A 20,654-nucleotide genomic window follows, 5' to 3' on the forward strand; every position below is an offset into this window, starting at 1 on the left:
ACACTAGTGATGTGCAAATCAAGCAATGAACCAGTATTGAACCACTTCATGAGTTGTATAGAAAACAGATGAATTCACTTAGACCCCCGGAGAGCAGTCATTTTGGTTTTCTACCTTTAAAAGCCGGAGAGCAGTCAGTCAAATGCTGGAGTCATTCATATGTATATTAGGTCGTTACCTAGGAATTCTGGAGGGAGGGGAGTGGGGGTGAGTGATTGAGGGGGTGGGGGAGTGGAGTGTTTCAGTTTGCCATCTTAGGGAGAAATCAACACATGTCCTTTGTATGTCCTTTGTTGCTGACATTTATTGATGAAAACAGTACAAAAAACCAACCATTTGTACACATATTTACAAATAATGATAAAAAGTGAGTGAGTACATTTCAACATTTTCAGCAATCACTCACAATCCTGGCACTGCCACGGTATCTGTCGTCTGCATTTACCACATGTGTATCTGTTGCAGTGAACACATCGCACAGTGGCATGATTTTTTTTGCATCTGTGTTTGACCTGACACGTGGCCCTTTTTCCAGGGCTCGGTGTGGAGGGTTGTGTCCAAAGCAACTGATCTTTTCTTGCCTTCTTCGCAGCTACATGAGAGCGAGCCAACTCCCTTGCAAGCTCCACCAGGAAGTCCACCCGTCTTTCCTTCGTCCCGGTGCATGCTTGATACAGCACATGTGCATTCAGTGCTGCCATGTCAATCATGTTATAAAACACGGCGACTGGCCAGCGCCGTGTTGCTCTGCGGACAGTGTACTCCCGAACCATCTGGTCCATCACATCCACGCCACACTTTGTTTTGTTGTAAAGGGTGACAGTGTTTGGCTTCCTTTTGGTGGTGTTATCAGTCTGAACCACGCTGTGCATGCTGCTAAGAATATAGACTGTCTTCTTCCGTTTGGCCGCATACGCCGTCAGCGTGGCAGCAGAGGTTGAAAACACCTAAGAAATAAGATAAATTGTTATTTCCATAGCCCTTTTACACACAATGAAACACATAAACATAGAACCACAAAAGACCTGCAACATACCTGAGTGGTGAATTCATTGCGATCTGTCTGTCTAGTGGATTGAGGAATTTCCCTGCGAATCCTGTTGACTGTGCCGAGGATGGTGGTTTTCCGTCCAAGAAGTTTTTGTGCCAGTGAAAGCGATGTGAAAAAATTGTCCGTGGTAACATTTCTGCCCTTGTCTAGGAATGGTTCCATCAGCCTCATTACTACATTTTCAGAAAGTCTCTCCCCACTGGGACGATTGGGGTCCTTGCCAAGATATGGGAAGACATTGCAAATGTACTTGGATTTTAGGTCGCAAGCCACCCAAAACTTGATCCCAAACTTGTCAGGTTTACTTGCAATATACTGCAGGAAACAGCACCGAGTCTTTGATGGGAAAAGCTGCTCATCAACGGTGATATGTAGACCAGGGTTGTAGCACGTGATGCAGTTGGTGACAAATGATCCCCACACACTGGAAATTGCAGCGAACTTATCAGTCTTTGCTCGATCACTGCGGGTGGACTTGTCATCAAAGCGTAGGTGTTGCATGATGTCTTGGAAGCGGTTTCGTGCCATAGTTCCAATTATCTGTGGGTTTCCCAGGTTTGCTGACCAGCAGTCATTTAGAGATGGAACCCTGGTAACCCCCCGCAAGATGACAATTGCAATAAATGCCATTAGTTCAGGGAGGTCCATGAACCAATGAACATGCTCCGTTTGCTGTGCATGTTGAATAGTCCATTCTTGAATGCTATGAAGCATGTCAAGAGTGATGAAACACAGGAAGCTCTGAAGGCGACTCGAGATACTTTTCCTGGCCTCAGCCGTTGGCTCTCCATCTGCAGCGTACGCTTCTATCGGGGTGAAAGGGAGACGGGTCCCCACATGTTCTTCACGCCACACTGTGCCATCTTTCGCTGTCTCAGTCCCCAAACAAGCTCTCTTTTTAGGTGGAGAAGCAGTCTCCTCATCTGCAGTGTGAACAAATTCAAATTGTGAGCAATGGGAAGGTCAAACAAACTTACTAACTACATCCACTTACTTGTTTGAAATGAAAAAGGAAATAACATGAAATGAAACTAACCGGAAGACTGATCAGACAGCTCTGAGTCCGAATCCGGCTGAACTTCTAGGTCTTCTCCATCCGAGTCACAAGGGTCGACTTCCGTCAGGATCATTTCCAACGCCTGCTGAGTAGTGAGTCTTCTCTGCATTTTCTTTCCTTGGAGAGGAGGTCCGTACACCACAGAATTCTTCAGGGCAATGAAGGGTTAGGCTAAGTGCAGTGAGATTGTGTCATATATATACCCAGTACAAAAAACACCCAGTGCTCTGATTGGTGCACAATCATAGAGATGATTGTGCACCAATCATAGAGCACTGGGTGTGCCCCGTCACAGTACCCCGCTTAGCGGGGCACACCCAGTGCTCTATGATGGCATTTATTGCAATTGTCATCTTGCGGGGGGTTACCAGGGTTCCATCTCTAAATGACTGCTGGTCAGCAAACCTGGGAAACCCACAGATAATTGGAACTATGGCACGAAACCGCTTCCAAGACATCATGCAACACCTACGCTTTGATGACAAGTCCACCCGCAGTGATCGAGCAAAGACTGATAAGTTCGCTGCAATTTCCAGTGTGTGGGGATCATTTGTCACCAACTGCATCACGTGCTACAACCCTGGTCTACATATCACCGTTGATGAGCAGCTTTTCCCATCAAAGACTCGGTGCTGTTTCCTGCAGTATATTGCAAGTAAACCTGACAAGTTTGGGATCAAGTTTTGGGTGGCTTGCGACCTAAAATCCAAGTACATTTGCAATGTCTTCCCATATCTTGGCAAGGACCCCAATCGTCCCAGTGGGGAGAGACTGTCTGAAGATGTAGTGATGAGGCTGATGGAACCATTCCTAGACAAGGGCAGAAATGTTACCACGGACAATTTCTTCACATCGCTTTCACTGGCACAAAAACTTCTTAGACGGAAAACCACCATCCTCGGCACAGTCAACAAGATTCGCCGGGAAATTCCTCAATCCACTAGACAGACAGATCGCAATGTATTCACCACTCAGGTATGTTGCAGGTCTTTTGTGGTTCTATGTTTATGTGTTTCATTGTGTGTAAAAGGGCTATGGAAATAACAATTTATCTTATTTCTTAGGTGTTTTCAACCTCTGCTGCCACGCTGACGGCGTATGCGGCCAAACGGAAGAGGACAGTCTATATTCTTAGCAGCATGCACAGCGTGGTTCAGACTGATAACACTACCAAAAGGAAGCCAAACACTGTCACCCTTTACAACAAAACAAAGTGTGGCGTGGATGTGATGGACCAGATGGTTCGGGAGTACACTGTCCGCAGAGGAACACGGCGCTGGCCAGTCGCACACACCGAGCCCTGGAAAAAGGGCCACGTGTCAGGTCAAACACAAATGCAAGAAAAATCAGGCCACTGTGCGATGTGTTCACTGCTACAGGTACACATGTGGTAAATGCAGACGACAGATACCGTGGCAGTGCCAGGATTGTGAGTGATTGCTGAAAATGTTGAAATGTACTCACTCACTTTTTATCATTATTTGTAAATATGTGTACAAATGGTTGGTTTTTTGTACTGTTTTCATCAATAAATGTCAGCAACAAAGGACATACAAAGGACATGTGTTGATTTCTCCCTAAGATGGCAAACTGAAACACTCCACTCCCTCACCCCCTCAATCACTCACCCCCACTCCCCTCCCTCCAGAATTCCTAGGTAACGACCTAATATACATATGAATGACTAGCCAATTTAGCTTCCACTTCCAGCATTTGACTGCTCTCCGGCTTTTAAAGGTAGAACGGTAGAAGCCTGGAAATCCCAGTGTTAAAAGCTTTGTTTCAGTGACATCTAGTGACAAAACAGGGAACAGCAAACAGTGTAATCGTGTGCTGAGTGTAACGAAGGTTTGTGTGAATGATATCAATACAATTTTGGATGAATTGACAGATCAGTTGCTTCTATACAAACAGAGGGTGTGATTATGTTCATGGGATTGGGATTTTTAGATTTTTAATGACAAAAAATATTTTTTCCACTGCTTTTCTTTATTTTCTTGCTGACAACTTTCAAAAACACACGTTCACATGGCACTGGGGTGTTACAAAGCGTCTCGTGTTACGTAGCAGTATTGATGATTTTGACCACTTATGTGAGCCAAGTGGTCAAAACATCGCGTGTGATTTTCTGCACTGGAGCAAGCTTTGAGGCGGCGGTTCGAGGAAAATGCAACTTCAAGTTAGCAGCTTGTATCGGAGCATTGGTGTCATGTGGCCATCACAAGAGAAGACATGGAACAGTGGTGAACCTTAATTTTGGTGGCTGACCAAAATTACCCCAAGATCACAGCGATCACTCGGTCACAAAAGACCGCAGAGCAACATCCAGAGAACCGCAGGTCTCATTTGCCTCGTCTAAGGTCAGTGTTCATGACTCTACCATAAGAAAGAGACTGGGGGAAATGGCCTGCGTTTTTTTCCAAGACAAAAACCACTGCTGAAAAACTTTCGCCAGAAAACTCTTGATGGTCACCAAGACTGTTGGGAAAATACTCTGTGGCCTGACGAGACGAAAGCTGAACTTTTTTGGAAGGTGTGTGTCCCATTACAACTCACTTAAAAGTAACAGAGCATTTCTAAAAAGGAACATCATACTATCAGTAAAATATGGTAATGTGATGGTCTGGGCTATTTTGCTGCCTCAGGACTGAAAGACTTGCTGTGGTAAATGGAACCATGAATTCTGCTGTCTTCCATAATGTCCTAAAGGAGAATGTTCGGCCAACTGTTTGTGACCTCAAGCTGAAGCACACTTGGGTTCTGAAGCAGGACAATGATCCAGAACACACCAGCAAGTCCACCTCTGAATGACTTAAGAAAAACTATATGAAGACTTTGGAGTAGCCTAGTCAAAGTCCCGACCAGAATGAGATTCAATTCAATTCAATTCAATTTTATTTATTTATACAGCGCCAAATCACAACAAAAGTCGCCTCAAGGCGCTTTATATTGTACAGTAGATACAGAGAAAAGCCCAACAATCATATGACCCCCTATGAGCAACACTTTGGCGACAGTGGGAAGGAAAAACTCCCTTTTAACAGGAAGAAACCTCCAGCAGAACCAGGCTCAGGAGGGGCGGGGCCATCTGCTGCGACCGGTTGGTGTGGGAGATGGTGTGACCTTAAAAACACGGTTCAGACTCAAAAATGTGGCTGAATAAAAACAATCATGCATGTAGGTTTGGATTTTTTGCCTAATAATAAACACCTTCATTTAAACACTGTATTTTGTGTGTACTTGTGTTATTTTTGTCTTATATTGTAATTTGTTTGATGATTGGAAACATTTGTTTGTGACAGACATCCAAGGAAATCAGGACGGGAGCAAACACTTTTCACACCACAATATATCCTTTAGATATTACAGTAGACTGCAATGCAACAATGACATGCTAAATATCATACTTATCATATAACAGTGGGGGTGATGCTTGAAGATGGTGAGACTTATTTATTATATCAATCAGACAGCTCAAGTTTGGGTGGTTTGGAGGCAATGTTAGGGAAGCAAGGCTGAGATGTTTGGGACATGTGTGGAGCAGAGATAGTGGATATGTTGGGAAAAGGTTGGAGCTGCCAGACAGGAGTAAAAGAGGAACGCTGCAGAGAATGTTTATGGATGAATGCAAGAGAAAGAGTGAGATGGAGGAAGATAATCCACTGTGGCAACCTTTAAAGGAAGAAGGCATTCAAATAATATACTGTTATTATATAAAATATAATTCAAATAATCAAAGTCGTTTATTTTCTTCAGTGTATCATGTCTAAAACATAATTTTCTAATATGACATTGAGCAGATTTCTTTGTATAGGTTTTGTGTAGAGCCATCATTGGTATCCTTATTTTTTTTTTTCTTTCTCATTTCTCCTTCTTGTAAAACAAACAAAAAAAACCGTCACCTGACAGAAAAACTGGTACTCAACGGCACTTTAATTTTGAAAAGTCGCACCGGAAGTGATATTGAACTTCTGCTAGACCGCTAACTAGCTGGAGTTTGTTGTTCCTTCAGCAATCGCTTCTAGAGTAGCTGTCATTTTCTAGCTTTTCGAGGTTGACACATCGTGTTCTTGTGACCGCAGGTAGAATTTAGCTAGAAAGAAGTCACGCAGTGTGGAACTAAACCTGGTGTATGTGTACTAGGTACATTTGCAACCTCGCCCATTGGCTAGCTAACGCTAAGCGTTAACCTTGTAAGATAACGCTAGTGATCTGCTAACAGTACATAAAGTACAGTTAGCTAACTTAACCAAGCTTGCTGAGCTCAGCCCCTAACAAATTCATTTGAAGTGATGCACTGAGGTATGTTGTCGTTTCGTGATTCTGTATGTGTTTTATTACGGACGCTAAATGCAGTGTCACTAACGTTAGCCGAATCATGTTTCAGTTCCGCTTCTGTCTTCAGGCGTCTGTATTTGTATTGTATTTTTCTGGCCGTCAGAACGTATACAGTGCTGTCCGCATTTAACCTGTTTTTGTATAAATGGGAGGCCTGTCTGTTTACTTTCTTCCTTCAAAAGTGTCGCGCTTTGTTTCGTGTAGTATAAATACTTGTTATACTCAGCTGCTTGTCCCACCTCTGCCTGCGTTCATCTTCAGTGGTTCCTCTTGAATTTCGTTGTGATTGCGCAAAATATATTTTACATACATTCATTTTTTTTCCATCGCCAAACTGTTGAAACACGGCAGAGTATTGATTGGAAATAATTAACCATTATTGATTGGACTGTAGGCTTGATGTATGGGCCTATCTGATGCTGCTGCAGTGATATTGCCCTTTTTTGTGTAGGTGTATCTATTGTTGAACCATCAGGATGGCAGGGTCCCAGTGGGAGCTTCCTCCGGAGCTATGTTGCCGGCCCATGGCATTTGTGGCTTTGACTGGCCTGGATGTGGTATACAATGCTGTGCACCGGGCCATTTGGGATGCCTTCTGTGCCAATCGTCGTGCTGACAGAGTCCCTATCTCTTTCAAAGTGCTACCAGGAGACCACGAGTACCCAAAATGTCGCACTAAGGTGAGCTGCAGCTTGAGAAATCTTTGACAAGTTGAAATTTACACTATATTATATCCCAGTAAAACTCAAACTATTACTGGTTTATCGTTTTCACACTTGCAAATAACAGCATCACTCCTAAAATGTAGGAAAACACTAACCGCTATCAACAATACTGTTTTCTGCTCTGTGCCTAGCGAACATCATATGAGTGGTACATCCCTAAAGGCATCCTGAAAACCGGCTGGATGAACAAACATTTAAACCTGGTACCTGCTCTTGTAGTCCTGTTCTATGAATTGGACTGGGATGACCCGCAGTGGAAAGAGAAACAGTCTGAATGTGCAACTAAAGTGGAGATTGTTAGGTGGGTGAAATGAAATTTGTGAAATGCCTTTGGGGGGTTTTTTTCTCAGAAATGTGTAGTGAGTTTTTTCCGTTGTGTGGCATTTGTCTACCTTTAGGACCAGTCTTCAGGGTAGAAACACCAAAGTGGCTGTGGTTTTAATCCAGAAGAAAACTCCTCTGCCTCCAGGTAGAGCCTTCTACAAAATAACAATATGTGCTCATGGCAGCTTTTTTTTTTTATTTCACAGTCATGCAAAAAACAAACAAACCTGTAGACCATGCTGACACCTACCATCTTTGTTTCACAGGAGAGGACCTGGTGGCATCAGAGCGGGCACAAGCTCTCTGTCATGCCTGTGATCTGTCTGGCAAGAGCCTCTTTGTTCTCCCTCACACTGACCACTTAGTGGGCTACATTATAAGGTACCTACGACTGACTGAGCCGGTGACCTGATTTAAAGTGAAGATTGTGTTTTCACTGAGTATCTTTTTGGTGTGATTCTAAAGGTTGGAGAACGCGTTCTACGAGCATGCTCAGACCTATTATTACACTGAGATTCGGCGCGTCAAATCTCACAAAGAGTTCCTCAACAAGACAACCCACCAGGTATGAATATGTTCCTCCGTGAACAGTGAACGGATACATGAAAGGTCTCGTGCTGTTTCTGGTCCTTTCGTTTGTTTATTACACAGCAGTTGTAGGTGCTATGCAAACAATGTGAATCTATCAAAATGCTCAGTGCACAGCAGAAATTGCACAAACAGGATGCATGCAGGAATTATATCTTTTAAATAATCAGTCAAGCTGTGATGACTCTGCGATATTGTTACTGCCCTCTTCTATGCACATCCATTTTTCTGTCATTAGTTCCTCTTCTGCTAACATTAAATTGTCTCAGTTAGGAAGGAGAAGATCACACCAAATATTCTGTGGTTGGTCATGTGGCTAATTGAGCAAGCATTGCATTTGATCATCAGGCCAGCACTATTTGAAAATTGTAGCTCTACAATCAGAGGTTGTAGACAGACCATTCAGAAACCAGTTAACATGCTGAGTGTGGAATACTGGCTTTTCCTGTTGTCTTCTATGGCCTGTGCTGTGGTGCTGCCTGCACTCAGCGAGCTTTTTTTGTATTTCCTGACAGTGCCAGTATGCCTTACACTGTTGGAACAACAGTGAAAAGGGCACAGGTTAGAAAATTCATTCATGATCTGGCCGGTTACTGAAGTTATTTCGACCCCCTCATATATTATGTGACGGTATCAGACTGAATCCACTTCTTGAGTATCACGTGTTCAGTTTATTCTTACCAGCATTGCTCTGTTGCTTCATTTGTAGCAGCACTCTTGCCTTTTTTTGTTTTTACTGAATGAAGTAGGCAGCACTCGTTTAATCCATATTAACTAATGATTAAAGAAGAGCTTTATTAAACACTCCTCTGTGTGAGCATGCAAAGCCTAAGAAAGTTGGTATCTGATTGTGAGCAGGGTTTAAGGTTTTGTTGAGCCAGTTAACACAAAGAAAGCTGTTTTGAGTTTGATTCCCCCCCGGTGTCTCGATTGTAGGAGAACTACTACTATCATGTGACAAAACTTTCCTGGCTCAAGATTATCAAAATAAGACCCCAAACTTTGTCCAGCTAATAGTTCTCAGAGTGGTGCAGCTTAACTAGTAATACTTGGGCTCAGCGTACATTTTCGCACCTGTGACATTTCACAATACAGAGATGCATGTCTTATTATCTATTATCTCATCCTATTTTTTTTGACTGGGTGATCCATTGACGTTGAGACAGAGGTGTCACACATGAGGTTACGGGCCTCTAACAGATTATTGTAGAATGAAAAATAATCTGCTGAAATGAAACTTATTCTAAACCTAATCTAACGTCATTTCAATATTTTTTTCAAATGAATCCAGTAATAGAACAGTTTAGAAAGCTGCTTAGAGATGGAAGGAAACACAGTGTAAGAAGTCATTGTGTTTGAACAGCTTTCTAATCTCTCTGTTCCCAGCTGCTGTTTGTCAGGCATCAGTTTAAAATCGCTTTCTTCAGTGAACTGAAGCAGGACACCCAAAATGCTCTCAAGTAAGTGTGTGTCCTGAGATTCACAATAGGTGCTAAAATAGTCAGCGTCCTAAATGATAGCTGATCAGTTTATCTTGTGTGTTTGTGTCTGTAGGTATTACAGAACTGCCTACAGTCTTGTGCATGAGCTCCGATCACATGAGACCAACATGTTGGAGATCAAAACTATGGCTGGATTCATCAACTACAAGGTACAGTCGTGCTTGTCCTCTGTGTAACTGTTCTTCAGATAAACAGCAGTGGATCTGACTTTTTGTCAGATTCATGTCTTTAAATTACTCAACATTAGTAGGGACGTCTGTGCACACGTTGTGACAAACAACTTGAGCAACTACAAACACACGGCTGTGTGAATTTGTTCTCCACGCGGTGACGTGTCGGGCCCTCCAGGTAGCAGTTAATGTCAGCTACTGTCATGTTTGCAGTTCAAGTTAGCAGAGTTGGTGTAAATCCAAAACGGAGGTCAGAGCCACAAAAACAACCTGTGGGCCAAGTAATAGAACAGGGGCCAGATGTTTAGCATAAAAAGCCAACAACAAGTAATGAATCATCGAACAGTCCTGGTAAACACAGTCCCAACCAATGTTCCCTCTGATGTTTCATGTGTCTGAGCGAACACACAAACTCCCTGAGCGGACACTTGGACCACTGTGAGCGACAGCAGACGTGTGCACTGTGGTCACGCCAGCATCGAATCCACCCAAGTTACATGTTTATTAAAATAATCAAATTACAGCATTTATGTTAGACTACTTTTAATTAGCCCACTTACAATGAAAATTTAAAAAAAATCTAGTTCCTGTCCTGTGCAGCATGTTAACACTATTGGAAGGAAAAATAACTTGAACTCCAATTTTGAAAACACAACTTTATTTATTTATTTATTTTTTAAATGAAGCTCTGACTTGTATTATGAGTCTGTGGTCTGGGAGAGAGTCTGTAACTCTCTGTCTGCAAAATACAGGATATAATGACCAGTGTTGGGTAATTAATTATATAGTTACTTCTTCAAAAAAGTAACTGAGTTTTGCAAACAACAAAGTGTTTTGCAGCTGTTTACCTAAAAATGCAGCCAAGGCGTTTCAAACTATTTCAAACTATTTACAGAACAATCAGCTGTTCTGCATCAACTCTGATGCCACACAAATTATTTGTGCCGCTCCACAAAATAATTTCTGTCCACTATGAGATGAAGGAGAACAACAGCCTGATACCTGCAGGCCTGACAGCAGCAGATGTGTCACTGCTGTAACACCTGTAACACTCAGCAGGCGCCTCATTGTTCTGACACACACAACAAAACTACTGACTACACACTAACTACACACCAACTGCACACTAACTGCACACTAACTGCACACCAACTGCACACCAACTACACACTAACTGCACACCAACTACACACTAACTGCACACTGACTGCACACTAACTGCACACTAACTACACAAGATTTGTGCTAAACGTCGCAAATCACTCACATCTCAAACACGCCGTCACTCCTAAAACGTCCCCCTCCCTAAACAACTAGATGCCATGTTGCCATATCACTTTTTGATTGGTCGACATGGTACATTTTTCACCAATAGGAAAGGGCGGGGTTTTTGTTCACAGGCTTTCCAGCGTTTTTCTTATAAAACGCCGTTTTCACCGTTTCTTCCTGCAGTAAATATAAACAACGACAGTATTCAGGAAGAAAAACAAACACTGCAGATATTTTATCATAACTCTGGTTTTGCGTGGCCGATCAACACAATTTAAAAACTGGTATAAAGTCCACACTTTGTCCGTCAGTTGTTCCGTCTGTCCTGCTCACATCTCCAATGGTTGTAGTCGTTGTCATTAACGTGGCTTCACTCCACATCAGCCGCTTTGCTAAAACACCGGTGTCTGCACATAAGGACGCTGTCATAGCCTGTCAGCGACGCTGATCAGCTGCGTATATACGAATGTGAATCGCATCATTGGCTGGACTATGGGATAAGGTGGCATCGTTGTAATCAGCCAGTCACTGACTGACTCACACTGCAAAACAGAATTATTAACGTATTAATTTTAATTTCAATTCAGGTTAGATTTTTTCTTGTGCGCAGAGACGTGCCAGCAGTGCGCAGCTTAGAGGGAACATTGCTCCCAACTGTACTATAAACTAAACTTTTTGTGACACTTCTCCCTTTATGTTTCTCTCCTGTTCTCGGTGTCTGCAGATCTGCCGCCTGTGTTTCCAGCATAACACTCCTCTAGATGCTATAGCCCAGTTCCGAAAGCACATCGACCTGTGTAAGAAGAAGATCGGCAGCGCTGAACTAGCCTTTGAGCACTCTGCGTGGATGTCTAAACAGTGAGATATGCTCATTGGATATGAACACACAGAAATTACACATGTGGCCGATAGTCCATCACCCTCTGTATGGAACAAGATGAAGTGATTAAACCTTATAATAAAAATATGTTAATTCACAATGGTGAACATGCAAACTCCACAGTGAAAAGGCCCCACACTTGTCCTCTAATGAGTGTACATGAACACAGTACATTATATAAGGACTCATGTTTATTTATAATGCACATCCATACATCATGTCTGCACATCTTGACTGTTCGACTTTGCCCCGTTCAGGTTCCAGTCATTTGGGGAACTGTTTGATGAAGCTATAAAGTTGGGACTGACGGCAATCCAGACCCAGAACCCTGGATTTTACTACCAGCAGGCTGCCTGCTACAGTCAGGACAGGAAGCAGCTGGCACAGCAGCTCTGTCAGGTGATGGCGGTACAGCTACTGTAACTATGCCTCAGTGTACCAGCAACACCAAAGACAGCATGAACTCGCCGCTTTAAAATGCAACTGAATCGTAGCTTCTTTTAGGAGGTTTCTAATTATCATATTGCATATCAAACACAGCTTAACAGTTTCATTGGTCGGTTGTTCCAGGCTGGTGCAAGTTACCCCTCCCCCGACCCTCTGGACACCCAAAGCGCAGGACTGGATTTCTATGGCCAGAGACCTTGGAGGCAGGGACAACAGAGTATGTTGACAGATACAGACATGGAATACACAACACTGCTGGCCTCAGACACTGTTAATGTTACTGCTTCATTCACAAATCTGCACAACAGTGCTTGTGCAATATTATGTACTGTAGCTGAGACGTGACCGTGCGTGATTAAACTGTTTTGAGTTTCTACATTTGGCCATATTTTGTTTACATTTCCTTTATCTTGTTGTGAGGACACGTGTGCACACCCCTATGGTGAAGGTCAACAGTAAACAGACTAACTGCTGTTAGATTGTTGCTTTAAAAGGACAGCTGGCTTCTCTGAAGTAAAGAACACTTTAATTAGCTGTTAGGTCCTGAGTGATCTTGTCTAAATATTTTATTGTGGACACGTGTAACACATCCAACGTGCTTTTAGAAAGCTTATGAGAGGATCCTTCTGCTGTCTGATGCTGCGTGTACCACTACTTCTAATGAAACCTTCCAAAATGAAGCTTAATATCAAGAGTTTGTTCAGTAATTACGTCTGCATCACTTCACTTCCAGGTATTGATCCTCCAGATGCTGAAAAAGAGAAGACGGGGATTCTAGCTCTGCAGATTAAAGAGAGAGATGTACCACATTCTGTAAGAGCACACAGCAATATTTTACTGCTTTAGTCCTGCTTATTTAAAAAAAATCATTGTTATTAATGACACACACCCTCAGCCTTACATATGAAGTTAAACTAGCCTATTTTTAACATGGTAGCTGATAAAATCATTTGAAAATGACCAGCTTGGTTTGTGAAGTAGCTTAAAATGTAGAGTTTGTTGGACGCTGACATCCTTGCATCGTGCATCCTTCACATGCCCACAGAAGTCAGTGTGCAGCCTTTTAAAAGGTTCAGACATTATTGGAGAAAGTGCCTGATCCGTGAGAAAATGTTACCTAAAGCTACAGTTGGTCTAAAATCAGTGGAAGCGCACTTTGGGTTCGGTTATTGAGTTTTTCAGAACGCCAATCCCTGTAAAGATCTGTGATTTGTTTGTTTTCTACAACAGTAGCTTTTCTTGGTACTATTGAAGATACTCAAAGGTATAGAATTCTTAAATACAGCAAGAAAAATGTAGGAATTGTGTGTTTTTGTGTTGCGGGAATCTAAATGTGTTGGCACATCATATGCTGAGGTCCTGTTTGTACAGAGGAAACGATAGGCTGCTCTGCATGTGACGCGTTTTCCCAGCTAGAGCAGAAAAAGCTTTACACAGAGACATGAACATTCAGCTTTGAAGCTTTGTTGTGTCATTCTCATAATTGTGTTTTACTTCTAGTTCCTGTCAGGTTGAATTAATCCTCTGGTGTCTCTGCCCCTGCAGGAGCTGATAATAGCACTTCTCAGCAACGCCGTCGCCCAGTTTAAGAAGTACAAGTGTCCTCGAATGAAGAGCCACCTCAGTGCGTATGATTAGCGTTTTATAGTCGCTGGGTTACCTTCTTACAGGTGGACGTGTTCTAATCCCTGTAGTATATAAAGAACATCGACACTGTGGTGATTTTTTAATATGAGCACGTTGCAGTTCGCAGCTGTTGTGTCGTTTCACCTCGTCTCACTGTGTGTATCTTCTGTAGTGGTGCAGATGGGAGAGGAATACTACCATGCAAAAGACTACACCAAGGCGCTGAAGTAAGTGAGACACAGCTTTTCCAAGTTACATCCCACTTTTATTTTGATATAGAAGCTGAGATCAGGACACGTCACACCCAGAATCTTACAAACTCCTCACACGAGGGGAAAGGGAACAGAACTCTTTACCTCTCACTCTTAGAAAGCAGGCTGTGTGAAGAATCGTCTTTACCCATTGTGTGTGTTTTCTTATCAGGCTGTTGGACTATGTGATGTGTGACTATCGCACAGAGCGATGGTGGGGTCTCCTGACAGCCATATTGACCACAGCTCTACGCTGTGCTTATCTGATGGCTAGTATTAAGGACTACGTTATCTACTGTATGGAGCTGCTGGGCAGAGGTGAGAAAAAGACGGAACTGAAAACTACGACAAAACATCAGGAATAGTTAAAGAACAAAAGATGCCAAATAATCCTGTAAAACACAATCCTTTAATCTGTGGGGTGGTATTAGAAACTGCTGCTGACACTCAGAACATTCTTACTTGCGTGTGGTAAATCTGAGAAATTTGTTGCAACTGTCCAAGGATGTTTAAAATATCAAAGATGACGTTTGAGTGGAAAACTGAATAATATCAGATCAGAAGACTCACGCTGATCTTGTCTTTTAGCTTCCACCCTCAAGGAGGAGCAAAAGTCAAGGATTGAGAGGAATCTCATCAAAGTCCTCACGGTGAGCTGAAGGGTTCCACCGATCTAATACTCATGTTGTGGATTTCAAACGTTAATATAATTGTAGTGTGTTTCGTAGGAATTAAATGCTTAAAAGCTGCAGTTTGTAGCTGTGTTGTAAAGCTCAGAGTAGCTAAGCAGAGGTCAAATCAAAATTGATGCATCCACATATTTTAATTTCCAGAACGAGGTCCCAGATGCTGAGCCGGAGTGCGATCCGTCTTCTGTCACTGCTGCCAGGTCTTTGTGGAATGACCGCATGGCTTTGGCTGGATCGAACGAACTAACTATAGAAGTGCAAGACTACATCCCATTCAGTTAGTAAACACACGATTCGCTCAAAACAGGGGTTTTAGTTCTCCTCTTTTATCGTGTACGTGGCAGGAAGAAAAGGTGCATGCTGACGAACGATACTGGGTTTAGAAAGAGTTTAGTATAAAATGGGATCCGTCTTAAGTAATAAGTTGATGCAGCATTCTTCTATATCTCTTTATAAATGGGTTATAATAGCTGTCCTTTTTTTCTTACTCCAGTCCAGTGTAAAGCCAAATTCCAGTCTCCCAGTTTCCACGTGGACCAGCCTGTCCAACTGCAGGTCTTCCTCCGAGCTGACTGCCCTCATCCCGTGTCTTTCAGCAAGCTAGCTGTCAGCCTCAGTAACCAGGTACGTGCTGTTTGCATCGCCGCCTCCAGGTATGATGTCAGCTTGGAGCGCTTTGTCTGTCCAACGTCCCACAAAAGCAGCTTCAGGTGAGCTGGTGTGCTCTCAGTCCACACAAACTGAACACATTCAGTCTCGTGTTTATTTACTTCTGTAATTATGTTGCATGCTCACCATGTTAGTTAAAAAACTGCAGTAATAAAACCCAGACTGGTTCGTGTTCACCTCGTTTTAGTGCAGACAGCTGAAAATAACATAAACCTTACGTTCACTGTTCTTCATGGTTATGCTGCAGTAGCTTAGCTTCCTATCCCTCAGCCATAAACCACTGATGGGGTATTGTATGTGATGTATAAAGGTGTTTTTGTTTGTTAGGAGTATAACCAGTGGTGTGTGGCAGAGTGGTCAGGCCAGGAGGCCATGAGTCTGTTACCAGGAAAAACCACATGCTACAACTTCAGCTTTGTGGCAAAAACTGAAGATGTTGGTAAGAAGATAGAGGTAAGGAGACTTTGTTGTTTGTGATTGCGAGAGAGAGACATGGATGGAAACATTGATTAATATGTGTGTTATCATAGATGACGGGTATCGAGGTGATGTTGGGTGGCGACAGTGGTCGCTGTGTGTTTGTGAGCTGGAGAGGAGCAGGTGGAGACGCTGCGTCTGCACATGAAGCCTTGCAGGCCAGCAGGTGTTCACGGCGTTGGGGCCGTAACATCGAAGCACGTCAGGAGCTGGACTGGGACAGCTTGACCATGCAGCACAGCACCATGTGAGTCAGAAAAAGCCATTACCAACCCGTCAGTTTGAGCAGTGTCCGTGCTGGGATCGAATCAGCAGAAATGGTTCTTGTGTTTAGGATCATCTCCAGAGTCCCAAAGATCTCTGTTCAGCTGAGCCACCAGCCTCCTGCACTCACCAATGAAATGTACTGCATCAAGCTTACTGTCCAATCACAGGAGGAGGCCATGGCTAAAGATGTTAAATTAACTGCTGGCCTCAAACCAGGTAGATCGGTACTGTAATCATTTCAATAACATACAGCAGCATACGAATGCTAATTTAGCGTTTGTCTTGGTTTGCTTGTTCAGGTCAGGATGCCAATCTAGGCCAGACCACTCACGTCACACTTGACGGATCAAAGTTTTGCGATGACAGCGCGCCTTCTTTGCTCCCCGATGTGCCTCTGGGAGAGCTGAAACCGGGTGAAAAGGTGAGTCTCACAAAGAAATGTCGATTCAGCATACCACGCAAAACGCCAACACTGTCAGTTCACAGCAAAAGAAGAAATTTGAGTTTGCGAGCTGTGTGTTTGCCTCTAGTTGGAGAAGTGCGTGTTTGTCAAGTGTGTGTCAACCGGACCCAGGGTCTTCTTGTTCCACGTGGCCTACGGCATCGACACCACAGTAGAAGGACGACAGATTATGTGCAAGTGTCACAAGGTAGAAAGCTCGTCCGACCCACAGTACAGCTGACAGACGGCTCAGCGATAAACACGTTAACATTTGTTTTACTTTCCTGCTTTACACCTCTCTCTTTTTCTTCTTCTCCAGGATGAGACGGTAACCATAGAGACACTTGTTCCATTTGAGGTTTCGGTCAAGTTTGTTTCCACCAAGGTTTGTATTTAGGATTCCCCGTTTTTATTTTAGCGTGGACTTTACTAATAGTCAGGGAGGTGTGAGGGGATCTTTAAGGGGGCAAGGGTAGAGGGCATAAGCTTAATATCATGAAATACAAAAGCGGGAAATGAGAAACATCCAGATTTGTCTGATTACATTTACATTAGCGTAAGTTAGCATACACCTACCTCAACAACCTGTTTGTATGACAGCTGCTTGTAGAAACTGAAACAGACACTCCAAGTACAAAGTAAAGGACAAAAAATAAGTAAGACAAAGGTTAAAGTAGAGAGAAAAGCCGGAGCTTTGGTATGTTGCATTCGATTAAATAAATTTCATCCTGTTAAAGTAGGATAATGAGTCTTTTTATAGTAAGTCTAATAAAGAGTATTATTATTGTCTCTGCTGTGCTGCTGCAGTTTGAGCCGTTGGACCGGGTATCAGTGGACATTCCCTTTCTCCTAATGACTGACATCGTGTCGTCGTCTCCGTGGCCCCTCCTCCTGACTTCCTCTTCTCTGCAGCTTCTTACTGTGACCAGTAACACACCGCAGCTTCAGTCACAGTTACAGGAAGGTACCCGATTACTTAAAATAGTTACCTAAAATTTCCTGTTTAAATTTATCGCTGAAAAGTAAAAAGTGTGCGCTTGTGTTCAGTTGTTCTACAAACAGGGGAGTGTGCCAGTGAGTGTTTCTGTCTCCGATGCCCGCCACAGACCAGCATCAATAACACGGTGGCTACAGGGCAGTACCTGATATCATGGAGGAGGTACGTACACGTTAATGGAGGCTGTGACGTGCTGCTGCTGGGTTTTCAGAGGGCTTGAACAGACTTCTAAAACTCTGTTTGACAGAAACTCCTCCAGTCCAGACAGTCCTCTCATCCAGACTATAGTTAGTCTGCCTCATGTGGTCCTGGAGATGGTGCCTCTGTACATCCACGCTGGTCAGTATGCAAGCATCGCATGCACACAGTGTTCCTGATTTTACAGAAAATATTCCAATACACGAAGTAGAATTCAAGAAATGTTCTCATTATTTGCATTTGCTATTGTGAAAGATGTTAACCTCTGGCTGTTGGTGGTGTCACATTGTTGTTTTGATGTTTTGGGCTATAGATTTACCGTCGTTCGGGCGAGTCAGGGAGTCTCTTCCTGTGCGTTACCACATAGAAAACAGAACGGCTCTGGTGCAGGAGGTGGAGATGGCCGTGGAACCATCCGATGCCTTCATGTTTTCTGGTCTCAAACAGGTACAGCTGCACCGCCTGTAAGGACTGACGGGTCATATTGATGGACAGTTTTGGTGATGTCATCGTGCTTCATCAGTACTGAAAATCTGGTTTTCATGCAGCACTTGTGTGTGTTTTCTATCTATCTGTAAATATAAAACTGTGTGTGTGTGTGTGTGTGTGTGTGTGTGTGTGTGTGTGTGTGTGTGTGTGTGTGTGTGTGTGTGTGTGTGTGTGTGTGTGTGTGTGTGTGTGTGTGTGTGTGTGTGTGTGTGTGTGTGTGTGTGTGTGTAGGTGCGTCTCCGTATCCTCCCCAGTTCAGAGCAGGAGATGCTGTATAACTACTATCCACTGATGGCTGGTTACCAAACACTACCACAGCTCAACATCAGCCTGCCACGTTGCCCCAACTTCGGTACTCAAGCTCTGAAACGCTTCCTGCCCCAGCGAATCTTCGTCAAGGTAACACGCATAGAAACCCATAAACACTAAGGTAACCGTGGAGATGTTTTCCTTGTTGGGCTAAAGCCTCGTTTCTGTCTTTCTCCACAGCCTCAGGGTCGACAGTTGGACGACGCCTCCATTGCTGCAGCTTGAGGAGAAAATGAAAGTGTTTCTTGTAAATAAAAAGCAGCATTGTGTACTGCAGGCTGTTCTAGATGTATGATACCACAGAGATTGACACTATTTGCTTAGATCATCTGTTGACCAAACACCAGCAAGCATCGAGCACCAATGATCATTTAACAGCTAAGATCGTGTGTGAATCTGATGTGAGCTTTATGGACATTTGAGGAAAGTTTAATATATGAATAGGATGTGATGAAGATTTGATTAAACTGAAGTGATCTAAACCTGCTGTGTGTACAACCGTGAAAGTGTGAGACAATTGTACATACTTAAAAATGGCTACATTATATCGATGAAGTTGAGGGTCATAATGTTCAGAAGTGGGAAAAGGGTTAGTTGGTACTGAAAGACGGTATAGAAAAGAGACGCCTGTCGCTATTGCCCATTTTCTTTTGGTTCATGGATTTTAAGCACTAGTAAAGTGATCAGGTAATGCTAACAATAGGGCCCGAGACTGAGTCTGAGACACGGATACCAGCTCATTTTTGCTTCTTAGTTCTTAGACTAGTTTAGAAGAGACATATTTATAATTCAGGAAAATTTTTTAAATACTTTTAATTGGCCAATAAAGGAATTGCAGTTTTTTCCACATTAAGTTGAATAATTCACTGAAGCTTGTTGGCTGGTTCAAAAATGGCAGGTTGTTAACTCACCAAACATGAGCTGTACTGTCAGCACTCAGATTATAACCACGCTAAAGTGACTCCACACTGTAGTCATGTACACATTTGCATAACTAGCTAAATTTCCCTACTTGATCCTGGAAGGTGATGAAAATCACATCTGAGGCCTGTGAAGCAGAATTTCAGGGTTAACTCTGGGCCTAACCCTGCGCTGCAAAGCTGGTTTAATACTTACTGCTGTACATCGCCATGGTAACTTGTGATGGGAACATGTTCCAGACTAAATATCAACAGGTATAAAATCACCGTCTGCTGATAAACCAAGTTTCCAGAAAACATCCGTACGATTCTTTGAAGATCTCTGTGTGCGAATAGTAGCAGGAGCTCAAGTTTATTAATTGTCTGACGCCTGTGTGTTTCCCGAATGCGCATCAGTAATAAGTACAGATTCTTACATGCAACTTTATTCCTTGCTGCTGTTTTTTTTTTTTTACCTTTTGGCCGTGAAATAATTGAACCCTTTAAATCCAATTGTGTGTCTTTGTGAGTTTTTAAGACTTCTACATCATCAGTGTGACTTAATTGTTCACAATTAAAATCATATAAGGTGCATGACACATTTTTAATGACTACATTGCAAAAATATGGTTTATGTAGCAAATGTGATACAAATTAAAACTCATATACAGATTAAAAGTTGATATTTTTTTATATATTGTCTGAAGGTTCAGCAAACACTCCATCATCAAAACATTAAAGAGTGATTTTATAGTTCAGGTTTTAAAGGGTTAAGAACAATTAAGTATTATAGGCATTAATATATAAATTGGATCAAATGCAGGTAGACTCAGCCCATATTTGATTTGTTTTTGTTCTTTAGCTGATCTCAGACCAGTACACACTCGGGGCTGCAGCTGAAAAAATAAAAACTAAAGCCGTCTTATGCAAATTTGGAGATTATTTAATGGGATAGCAGATTCTAATCAGACTCCCCTGTCTACACTGGAT

General features: G+C 42.8%; 1 protein-coding gene across 1 annotated transcript; it reads left to right on the top strand.

Moving 5' to 3' along the window:
• The first annotated feature begins 6,065 nt into the window (after positions 1-6,065).
• Positions 6,066-19,247, top strand: trappc11 (trafficking protein particle complex subunit 11). Its single transcript, XM_085414963.1, has 30 exons — positions 6,066-6,410; positions 6,898-7,126; positions 7,303-7,472; positions 7,570-7,640; positions 7,762-7,876; positions 7,961-8,060; positions 9,470-9,543; positions 9,638-9,734; positions 11,749-11,882; positions 12,162-12,303; positions 12,475-12,568; positions 13,085-13,164; positions 13,897-13,975; positions 14,150-14,204; positions 14,401-14,546; positions 14,817-14,878; positions 15,062-15,194; positions 15,411-15,541; positions 15,914-16,039; positions 16,117-16,310; positions 16,398-16,546; positions 16,630-16,751; positions 16,861-16,980; positions 17,092-17,157; positions 17,580-17,736; positions 17,820-17,931; positions 18,017-18,108; positions 18,281-18,414; positions 18,688-18,855; positions 18,946-19,247. The coding sequence occupies exons 2-30, from the start codon at positions 6,923-6,925 to the stop codon at positions 18,988-18,990; spliced, it is 3,372 nt and encodes a 1,123-aa protein (XP_085271089.1). The 5' UTR covers positions 6,066-6,410; positions 6,898-6,922; the 3' UTR covers positions 18,991-19,247.
• Positions 19,248-20,654: the final 1,407 nt, after the last annotated feature.

This window comes from Rhamphochromis longiceps, linkage group LG2 (genome assembly GCF_057381845.1).
Source record: "Rhamphochromis longiceps isolate RC_006_pf linkage group LG2, R_longiceps_female_GT1.1, whole genome shotgun sequence".
In the NCBI taxonomy this organism is placed as follows: domain Eukaryota; kingdom Metazoa; phylum Chordata; class Actinopteri; order Cichliformes; family Cichlidae; genus Rhamphochromis; species Rhamphochromis longiceps.